Below are 11770 nucleotides of genomic sequence, written 5' to 3' on the forward strand. Positions count from 1 at the left end.
CTAGTCTAATCCGAGTTTGTTAATCCATTCACACTTCTAGCTCACATTTGGAAAGAGTCCAGGAGGAGAAGGAGGAGAAGGAGGAGGAGTGTCCAACCCCATCGACGATAAACCCATTGAAGTTCCGGTCCAGGAGTAACAACACTGTTACTACACTCACACAGTCGGTAGTTCACATTGAACGCACACTTTGTAGGTTAATTATTTTAACTTTATTAGAAAAAAAAATGCGGGGCAAACTTGGAAGTATTCAAGCAGAAACGTGACGAGGCTGGTAAAGGCCAAACAGTCACTTGGCCAGCATAATTCCTGCAGAGTTCAGCCGCTTAGGGCATGAGACCTGACACAAAGTTTCAGCAGCCTCCGGAGGAAGAGACACGATGGCAGCATGCGGAAGAAGGAATCGACCAAAGTTACTTTTCTTCCTCGTTGGGGTCACTTTGGTGGGGTATGTGATATTTTCCAGGCACAATTCTGGGGAAGTTAGCGCTGCAAATCGACGAGAAGTGCCAGAAGAGCTGGAGCCGGATAATGAACAGCTCAAGAAGCCCGTGTACGAGAAACCTCCCCTGGATTTAAATGCCCTGGGGGAAATGGGGAGAGCTGTGAAACTCAATTTGAACGAAGAGGAGAAGAAGAAAGAGGAGGAAAGTCTCAGGAAGCACCAGATTAACACATATGTCAGTGACAGAGTGTCATTACACCGCAGACTGCCAGAGAGATGGAACCCACTGTAAGTAACTGGTTGGGTAATGTCAACCACTCCACTCAAACTGCACTTTTATCACCCAGCTAGAAAGTTTGGAGTGAATAATCACAGTTTAGGCACTCCAGAAAAGTTATTACTCGGTTAGTAAATGCCAGAGGGTTAGTGTAGCTCTTACAGCAATACTAGTGAGTTATTTGCTGTTTGGGTGGAGTAATAACAGTCACTTTCTATATTTAGACACCACTGATAGTTTAACTTACATTTGTTTTCCAATGGCCACACAGCCAGGCTTGAATATCCCACAGTTGGCTTTTTGCCTAGTTATTATCACCTTCATCTCCATGATATCTCTTTTTATACATCTCAGTTGCAGAGATCTGAAGTATGACTACAAGTCCTTGCCAACAACCTCTGTAGTCATTGCCTTCTACAATGAAGCCTGGTCCACCCTGCTGAGGACAGTCCACAGTGTGCTGGAGACTTCGCCTGACATCCTGCTCAAAGAGGTGGTGCTGGTGGATGACTACAGTGACAGAGGTAGAGGCACAGAGGCTTGTTTGAGAAGAGACAGGCAGAAGGCCTGTGTGCAGGAAAGCATGTTGTAAAAGACAGCCAGGTTGTTAAAGGTAGTCACAGCACACAAACTGGTTGCATTCTGCTTTGTCATCTGAGCAGCGTGGAGGTGGATAGACTGCATAGACTGCAGTGTTTGCACGTGCAGAAGTTAAATAAAGGTACAGAAGGCAGTGTCAGAGTAAAAACTAATATGAAAAGAAGTGAAAGTTACGCTGTAGATCTCAACATATGCCAACGGTGAAATGTGGGGTCCTAGATATTCTTAAAGGATATCTGTTATTTGCATCTATGGCTGGTTTGCAAGGGATACATTTTTGTGTTGTTTGTTAACTTACAGTATTGTTAACAGGGAAAAAAAAAATAAGCAAAAGCTTTCTGTGCCCTATTTACAACTGAACTAGAGCAGGATCTAATCATGAGGACATCCGTTTGTTTTATTGACGACATCCAGAGAACTCACACTGCAGGAGTTTGGACACTTTTAGGGAGTGGTTCTCAAATAATTTGAATCATCGACGTAAAGATGAAGCAATGCGTGCCTCTCCCTCTATGCTAATACATACTGGAGTCTCTCATCTGTGCAATGAATAAGTAGACAAGCAGTTATTTCCTTTTGTAGTAACTCCTCACGTGGCAGCGTTATTATTACTATTACATACAGTCTTCCACAAACAAACACTGCAGGATTTTGTCTTATTTTCTGTGAGATACAAACATACTAATACATACTCAAAGTAGAACAGGGCCACTAAAGTGTGATTTTACTTTCTCAGACTGCTTTTCATGTATGCAGCCAAAAGGGTGAAGTACTCAGTACATGCTTATATTTGAAACAAATCATGAAAATGGACATTATACACGTTTCTGTCTTAGCCTGCACCGTCTGAGTAACAAAGCGTCACGTTGAATTAGTCTTTCGTGTTTGCTTTTTGTTTATGAATTAATTGAAGCTCATCTGAAAGAGCCATTGGAGAAGTACCTCTCAGGTTTGAGGAAGGTACGTCTGATCCGGGCTACAAAGCGAGAAGGGCTGGTACGGGCCCGGCTGCTTGGGGCCTCCATTACCACAGGCGACGTGCTGACCTTCTTGGATTGTCACTGCGAGTGCCACGAGGGTTGGTTAGAGCCTCTTCTTCAGAGGTGAGAAGACAGTTTTCAGGTGTTATCATTTTTAACCTGGCTCTGGTCATGCTGCTGACTCAGATTCTGTAGCTCAGCAGCATTCGGTGCGCGGACAACACAAAAGCTTTCCACAGACGTATGAGATGAACAAATTGCTTGCTTTGTAACGCCGCATTCCCCTCGTCAACAGCCTTCCTCTGCTTTCTCCACAAGGATCAAAGAGGAGCCGAGAGCTGTGGTGTGTCCTGTCATTGATGTGATCGACTGGAACACTTTCCAGTATTTAGGCAATTCTGGCGAACCTCAAATTGGAGGCTTTGACTGGCGGTTAGTCTTTACCTGGCACACTGTCCCAGAACACGAGCAGAAGCGCAGACGCTCGCCCACGGATGTCATCAGGTGTGTTTGCAGAACTTTTTAGAACAGAAAACAGATCCAGATACCACATGAGTGCTTGGTGGCTATCGCATCTCACTACACTCAGTACATTATTTCAGTCTTTTTACTTCATTTTTAATTTTCACCAACCCGTGAACTGACATTGTGTTTTTCCTCAGAATGTTACACATGTTGCATAAGTTAGTGAGAAATAATGAGATGCAAATTAATTTTTCTTCCCTTCAGGTCTCCTACTATGGCAGGTGGTTTGTTTTCTGTGAGTAAGGACTACTTCCATTACCTGGGGACATATGACACAGGGATGGAGGTGTGGGGAGGAGAGAACCTGGAATTCTCTTTCAGGGTGAGAAATTATCATTTCATTATTGTTTTCTGTGCATATTTCTATGTACATAATACAATCTATGTTATCTGAGATTCCATAGTTTCATGTTAATCGGCTGAATCCAAACACTGCTTTCAGCCTTAAACTACAATTCCTTACGTACAACACTAAAAACACATTCAAGGCTGGTTTAAATTTACCAAAAGCCATGTGATGATGACTGTCTTCTGCACACAACCACAAATAAAGAATTATAACTAGAAAACAAGAGCTTAATTACAGCAAAGAATCTGAGCACCCCCTTTTTTTATATATATATAAAAAAAAACAAAACTGCAGTTTCTCCAAAAGGGATGAACCAGAGCTATGTCCCTGGAAACAGAACAGCTTTTCTGTGTGCATGAGAACATGCTTTGTGTTGTCTGATTGAATCATGGCTGAGAGGCTAACCATATCCTCGTGGTGGTTTGGCTGATATCTTCTAGATTTGGCAGTGTGGGGGCAGCCTGGAGATCCACCCATGCTCACATGTGGGTCACGTGTTTCCTAAAAAGGCCCCTTACTCCCGCAGCAAAGCGCTGGCAAACAGCGTGAGAGCAGCTGAGGTTTGGATGGATGAATACAAGGAGATATACTACCACCGCAGCCCCCACGCACGGCTGGTGAGTCTTCACAGATGGTGTGTGTGTGTGTGCGCGCTAAAAAGCAATTGTTTAACATGGCTGTAAAACACATTTGCCTGATGGTTTTGTTTGTGATGTTGTTTTTTTTTTTTTTTTTTTTTTATGCATTTTTGTTTTGCAGTTGCATTTGTGACAAAACTTTTTCACTGATTAAAGTCTCGATTTCACCAAACACCAAAACACACTCAGTCACACACATGTGTACCTACACACATACTCACCCACACACACACACACACACACACACACACACACACACACACACACACACACACACACACACACACACACAATGCTCTCCCACTGTAGTGTAAAAGCTGCCCTGATTAAGTGACTCTTGGGATACATGAGCGGCAGACACTCAAGGTGACAGGGGTGTCAGGGCATTCCGGTGTGTGATTACCACCTTTCCGTGTCACTTGGTGCCAGCGGGTGTCACCCACCTGTCCTTTACAGGGTGAGATCAGTGCTAACCCATGGGGTGCCCTGGCTTTTTGTGCGTGCACGCATGGGCCAACGTGCGACAGTGTAGTTAAGAGGAGAAGTTCTCTAAGCACAGATCAGGTGGCGCTCATCTCCCTGAGAGGAGGAAGCCTTGCCAAAAAGGTAATGCATTACAGCCTCTCCAACAAGAGGAGAGGCTGCTCCTCGTTTTACTCTTACATGTAGGCATAGATTAATTATTTCTCAAATGATTTATTTAAAAATGCTCCTGTTAATTTTTCATAATATCATTTTTTTTTAACATCTTAAAGCCTTATGAGATCTCAGATTCTTATTTTTTTTTTTATATTTCTTTCCTGTATTTTCGTCCGTTTGAGTTCCCAACACTTTAGTGTAGGTTCTTTTGTTTGGTGAACTTTGCAAATTATTACCTGTAAATCTTTTAAACATGTTGAATAAATAAATATAGCAAGAAATTTTGGGCTAGGCATAAATTGGTTGCATCATAACCTTGTACATGATGTGTTTTTTTTGTTGTTTTTTTTTGTACAGGCAGCTGATCCAGTAAAATTGTTGTATTGGGTAACAATTAATTGTTCATAATAAAATAGAAAAAATTTAATAGTTCAACATGTCAATTCCCTGTTTTCTTGGAAGCCAACGACATTGTCATGTTTGTCCCAGAGCAGAACAGCATAATGAGGTTTACAAGTTAACAGCTTGGAGAAGCTGTCAAGCAGATGCGTTACTTGAGAGTCCATGAGACTCTGGTTCACTACTCTTTCCTGAAAATGAGGCAGGTTAAAAACTTTGTCAGCTAGCCTCAAAGTGTTCCAGTTTAGTACCTTTGAGGTTGATTTGTAGTCCAAGCAGTTAATTTGAGAAACATGTGTAAGCAGGCTAGCTATGCTTTCCTTATGGTTTTTCACTAACTCTCCCCTTTCTGGGCTCTTGTGCACACCAGACTGGCTTGTAATTTCTTCTTTAAGCTGTATTCAGTGAGCTCTTACTGACCCACACAGGATTGTCATTCATAATGCACAGTTTACATGCACAGTTAAAATCATGCTACAGTTAGATGTTTGACCTGGGAATTTATTAGGACCACTGTACATGCCCAGGTACATGCATGGAGGGGAATCGAGTTATTGGTCAAAGTATTTTCAAAGTTCGCTATATGGTTGCTTTTGGCTTGTGTGAGTTTTTCCAGCTGACCTTTTACATCACGCACGAAGCTTCATGATGAACTGGACAACTCATCATGCAGCTAAGTGGTATAAGCTATTGTTTCAACAAACTATACACTTTATTCATTGTGATTACTTTTTGTTGTTGCCAACCTCATTTCCGGGTCAGAGACTTGGATGGGAGCCATATGGCAGGATTAAATTCAACCCTGAAATGCAAGTTTTGGGTTTGTTAACCGATTGTAACTCTATATTTCCTGCAGACTGGCTAACCTGTTTAAATGTATGTTAAAAATCTGGTTTTGGTGCAACCAACATAATAATGAAATATTTTCAAGTGTCATCAAAACGTGCTCAATGACCTACTTATTACACACGCCTTTGGTCCCCACTGGTACTTACACTGGCATCTATTGTCCATGCATGATCCATACTGGTATTAACCATTGATAAGAGTCTGTTTTCTTTGGAAGTTTTCTGATGACCAATAAACTAATAAAGAGTCAATTAGAGCTGTGTTTGACAAATCACCAGCATCCATCATCCTGCTGTGCTTCTCAGCCCTCCTTCCAGCAGGGAAGGTGTGGCGAGCATATGTTCACCGTCAAAGCAAAGTGGAGAGTGTGTTCTTCCTCTTATTGTAATCAGCTAATCTGGATGAATGCATTGCTGTGTGTGGAAGTCTGCATGGAGGAATGTATTGACACAAGCAGGCACTGTACACACACTTGAATAAAATTCACAGGTAGATCATTGTCCTCTTATTTAACAAGGATTAAGGAGGGTTTCGCTTGATAGGTCCATTTGTTTTGAGGGTTTTTTATGATTTAAAATGTGATTATGTAGAGATATACAGCAACTATAATAGACACTGTTTTATCCCCTTCAATACAGGGTTATACTTTGAAGAAGCCCTCTCTGACGCAGCAGTTGTCCTTATTCTCATAATAACACATGTGGTCTTGTTTCCAGGAGGCCTTTGGAGATGTAACAGAGCGCAAGAATCTCAGAATGAAGCTGGGTTGTAAGAATTTCAAGTGGTATCTGGATAATATTTACCCTGAGATTTATGTTCCACATGATCGGCCAGGCATGTTTGGAATGGTAAGAACCTGTCAAACTAGTCCCTTAACCAACCCATAAGCATCAAAAACATTTCATTACTTTTAAACTGATCAGATGTGATGTTTCTTCAGATGCTCTAAAAGAAATAATATTGATATATTTGTTTTAGCAATGCCTAACTTGTGTTTTTTATTAATGTGGCTGATTTTTGCTAGCTGAAGAATCGGGGCAAAAGCAACTACTGTTTTGACTACAACCCTGTAGATGAGCACATCCTGGTGGGTCAAAGGGTTATCCTCTACCCGTGTCATGGTATGGGACAGAACCAGGTGAGGCATGTCAGTTTTTCAGGACATAAAATATAAAAATAGACAAGATATCACATGAAAGATCAACTCTGTTTATATGCAATTTTTTTTTAAACAGTTAGTAAGCTGGCCTGCAAATGTCAGTTGGGTTTGGTTGGTATTTGGGTTGGTCTTTACCATGGATATAAATGACAAATTTGATCCTAATAAATATACCAGTTCAGCAAAATGGTTCACAGAAATAAAGGTACAAAAATCAGGATTTGATTTGATTCAGGAGACATTGATCTGTTTTAAAACAATATCACATACTTAGACAGCAATCTGGACTTCAACCTGTTTTTAAAATATTGATAGTTTTTCTTTTTCATTCATTCATGATCTATGGCGCTTAGTCTGAGTAAGGGTTGCGGGGAAGCTGAAGCTCAAACCAGCAATCATCAGGCGAGAGACAGGGTACACCCTGGACAGGTTGCCAGTTCATCACAGGGCCAATATAGTGGGACAAACAACCATTCATACTCACATCCATTTCTATGGAGCATTTAGAGTAATCAATCAACCTAACATGCATGTCTTTGGACAGTGGGAGGAGAACCCACATATATCACTGTTCAAACCTTTCCCCAGCCGAGGCTAGTACCAGCGACCTTCCTGCTGTGAGAATGCAGTGTTAACCTCCACATCACTGCATCTGTAAAGCTTAAAGCTGGGGTAGGTAATGTTGGGGAGTTAGCAAGATTTGAAAGTAGCTCCCTGAACTAGCTCCTCCCCTTCTGGTTTTGCTCCTTGCGTAATCCAAGGCTTTTATATTCTCAGCTTTTTCCACCAACGATTTTCTCTTTCTCGGCTGTTTAGCAGCAGGAAGCAAATAAACCGAGCCGGGTCGGGGAATCCTTCCTGCATTTTCTCAGCCATGTTTCCCTTCCGAGTTTCTTCTTCACTACTTTGTATTTTCATCCTAACACGCTATTTATATGCAGGGTGTGGGTATCAGGTAAGCGCTGCAGGAGGGGGAGGAGGGGAGCTGGGAGAAGAAGCATACGAAACATAAGAAATGAACAACTCCATTTCGGTCCAAACGTTTGGATCGGTCAGAGTTTTTACAGATTTACAGTAAACTGAGGAGTCTAAATATATTTGTTATTGTTCATGATTACAAAATGTATAGACTACAATCATGACGAGGAACCACTTCACACAGAGTAAAAACCCACCTTTAAGTTAGTAACTTGAACCTCTATGTTTGTTATGAATAACAGGAAACGGTTAATATCTATTTAATTTGCTTTTTATAGCCAGTTCATGTCATGTTATCCTTCCAACAGTCCTTCCTCCTCTTTTTAAATAGCTGCCTCAGTCCCCTTGCAGACTGCAAGGATTTATGGACATGCCTTACAAACCTGGGAACAATAGATTTGTTTGCCTATCCCAAGAATCAAAACATGCTGGCCCTGTTGAACCAAAGGGAGAAGTATTTCCCATTGCTGTTCTTTCTGTGACTGTCAGCAAACCGGGACGCTCTGTAATTTAATATTGTTCCTCCAGAACCCTTCTGTGGACACACATTGATGCTATGTAGTTGGCAGTGGTTATTCCGCCTGTCTTTTGGGAGTGCTTTGCATATTGTAGTCACATTCCACATTTCTAGTCAGCAAACTAACAGGCACTACTTGTTCTGTGTACACACACTGTTTACTTTCTTCTACCACGTTTCTCAGTCAGACACATACATTCACGCACACATATGTATATTCTCTGTGACTAAGAACACCCTGGAGTAAATAGGATACGAGGAAAAGAGAATGAAACATATCTTTGCATCAATTTAATGGGAGTGAAAAATGCTGAAAATGAGGAAGTCCTTCTGAAAAGCGTTTTTAAAAATGTTTTCATTAACCTTTTTATGTTTAAAACAGCCCACTGTGGGTGATAGATCTAGTTAGAAACCCAACCATTTTATCTTGTCTCAGTTTTTTGAGTACTCGGTGGATGGTGAGATCTGTTACAACACACGGGAACCTGCTGGATGTGTCGTTGGCGACAGCATCAGTACCTACCTGACAGTCCAGCTGTGTAAAAAACGAGGACAGTCTGTACCCATGGACCAGAAATTTGTCTTGCAAAAGGTAAGATTTTCTAATATAGCATGTTTTATCCAATTTATTTAAAGAAAATCTTGCTTTTGGTTGCCGTATCTTTTAAATTCAAATATAATCCAAGTCTAGAAAGTGAAAGTGGGGGGTGGATGGAAGTCACTGCACATTCAACACTTGATACTTTCAGACAGAAATGTTATAAAAACTTTAATATGTTGAAATGGTTTGATACTCAGAGAATTGCAGAACATCCCAGGACTAAGATCTAATCCAGCTCAGCACATTTTTTGAGTGCTGTGGAGAGCTGGGTATTCACCTCGTAGCACTGGGAGCTGTTTAGCATGTAGCCGCATTGAAACGTCACTAGCATAACCACGTCATCTAAATGTAAATGACCCAAAAAGATTCAGTAGGTATAACAAGAGTACAAGAGGCAGAGGAGCAGGGAAGTGGACAGTAGATGGAGGAAGAACAGAATGGGGAATCATGTGAATATGCAAACAAAGATACAAAGGACATATCTAAAGGGGTCAGAGAAGCTCTTAACTGTTCTCTTTAGTTTAGTTACATCCTGTTTAAGATTTGAAACATGCCTATTGTATAATGAATGTTTTCCTAAATGATTTTTTAAAGGATGGGAGTCTGTTCCATGTCCAGAGCCAGAAGTGTGTTGAAGCGATGGATAAGACAGACAACGGGACACCAGCCCCCTCCCTCCAACCCTGCTCTGACAGCCTCCACCAAAAGTGGTTCTTTGAGGAGAGATTGTAACAGGATGAACTTAAGATTTATGTGAAATGCATTTTTCATTTTCCATGTCCCCAAGAGGAACGGAGGACTTGCGAAATAACTCTGAATATGTTTGCCTTTGCCCAGAAAGGAGCCCAGATGAGGATGCTTCTCCACTTTCCTCCCCAACTTAAACCCCTGTACATGTTTATGCTGCAGCTGGACCAACAGGAAATAATCCTGACAAGTTTTTATTTTTTTTCGGCACACTTTGTGCACAAAAATACAGTACATAGGAATATGTCTTATTTTTCTAGTTGAAGGGATGGTGGAGAATTAGTGATCATCTGCACATCGACATAAGCTGGCACTTTTCTTGTTTTCCATTTATCCACTCGACTGCCAGTACAGTTTTTCTTTTTTTAGAGAGAGATCAGTTGAGCTGCCTTTGCAAATAGGGAAAGGGATGCATGAGCATGTGCATCCATCTGAGAGAAAGCAAGCGCTTCATAAATCTGTCAGCAATCTCAAAGCCTCTTATGAGCCAGTGGCTGGCATGACAGTGAATGTTTAGAACCACGTCATCAGGCGTTGTTTAATATTTGCATCTTCTCCTGTAGAGGGGGCCAACGCTCCTCTCTGTGCGACCTCGTCTTTCATCTATTCTCTATTTGTCAGGAGAAAGTGTGACAAGTCTTTAGGAACTTATGATACTTCTCCTCAGTAAGTGGCGAGTGACTGATAGCCTGATATGCCAGTGGCTTATCAAAAAGCCATAAACTAAAAAGCTTGATGCCAGTGTCTAAAACATTGCCTAACTACTGATCACTGCTCTGCTCTGTTCTGTTTTAAATGAAGTAATTCACTAATCTAGTTGATGGCATGGGTCATTTTTCAGGCTTTAAATGGCATGCAACAAAAGAAAAAAAAGAAAAGGGACTGCATCATAGCCATATGCATCTATTTGTTTTATGTTGTGTCAACTAGGTTTGCTTTAAATGATGTATAACTGGGTTAGTTTCAAGCTTTTTACCAGAGTTATCTCCTCTTTTTACACAGATGAATGGGAGTTCATTCATTTTATGGTGGTAAATGCAAAAAAAAAAAAAAAAACCCCAAAAAAACACTGAAATCACAAGAATAAGGTCGTCTTCCAGTTTTTATTGCTTACTTGGAGCAAAGAAAGTGCCTAATACATATGTATAAAAGAAAACGTCTAATGTAATATGATAATACAACTGAGAGAAGTGTGTTTCTGAATTTATTTTCTTCTCTTCACTTTGAGAGAGATGAGTAGTCAAGGTTGTGACAAAAAAAAAATCTATGCTCAAGATGGCTTCGAGCTTTTACCTGGAGAATATTACTCTGCTGGGTTGTACTGAGTTATATACGCTGCATTAGCTTTCATCTGTCACCGTCAGGCAGCTATAGATCCCTGTGAACTGAAGTCTTGGTTACTTGTGTGGCTCTCCCCCAGGCTACGCAGAGGAGTAGCGAGTTGTTGGTGTCTCCAGAGTGCTGGGATGTGCTGGGACGCCAGATGGCTTCATGATTGGTTTTCTTGTCCTCTTCCAATTCTTCATCACCTCTTCTTTTCCCTCTTCTCTCTCTCAGAGCGACATGTTGGAGGATTCTTATCTTTTGGACAACAGTCCAAGTGTATGTGCTCCTAAGTTTAAGGTTGACAGAAGTCATCTAAAGCACTCATTTGATAACAGAAGCAGATGATGTTGATGATTGAATGGAGCAATTTGTGACCTTTCCCTTACTATTAACCTTCCCAGGTTTTTGGCTCATCAGGCTTGAAAGAGTCAGGAACTGATGTTAGGGGGCCATCGTACTGAAATAGACTTTTGCTATTGGCTCAAAGTGCATACTCACAACTCAATAGAAGAAGCAATTTTAATAGTTACCATAGCTGGGACTTGAATAGAGTGAGAATTAATTTATTTGCCAAATGTAATGATATATTTGCAGGGAATAGGGAACAACTAAATGTATGAGCTCACATTAGAAAAAGCCCAATAACTGTATACTGTATTTGCCATAATGAGCATACACTTAGAGATTTATTGCACTGTGCGGAGCTGTGGAAGACGGTACAGTGAGATAACTATATTGCGT

The 11770-nt window shown here is 41.1% G+C and overlaps 1 protein-coding gene across 1 annotated transcript; it reads left to right on the forward strand.

Moving 5' to 3' along the window:
- Positions 1 to 301: 301 nt before the first annotated feature.
- On the forward strand, positions 302 to 9688 carry galnt12 (UDP-N-acetyl-alpha-D-galactosamine:polypeptide N-acetylgalactosaminyltransferase 12; the record flags this gene model as incomplete). The annotated part of the gene is made up of 10 exons (XM_079258402.1): positions 302 to 733; positions 1077 to 1246; positions 2236 to 2425; positions 2621 to 2806; positions 3032 to 3149; positions 3617 to 3793; positions 6418 to 6549; positions 6726 to 6839; positions 8792 to 8947; positions 9551 to 9688. Exons 1-10 carry the CDS (start codon positions 381 to 383, stop codon positions 9686 to 9688), a joined length of 1734 nt encoding a protein of 577 aa, XP_079114528.1. The 5' UTR covers positions 302 to 380.
- Between the last annotated feature and the right edge of the window lie 2082 nt (positions 9689 to 11770).

Source organism: Telmatherina bonti, assembly GCF_933228915.1.
Source record: "Telmatherina bonti genome assembly, chromosome: 19".
In the NCBI taxonomy this organism is placed as follows: domain Eukaryota; kingdom Metazoa; phylum Chordata; class Actinopteri; order Atheriniformes; family Telmatherinidae; genus Telmatherina; species Telmatherina bonti.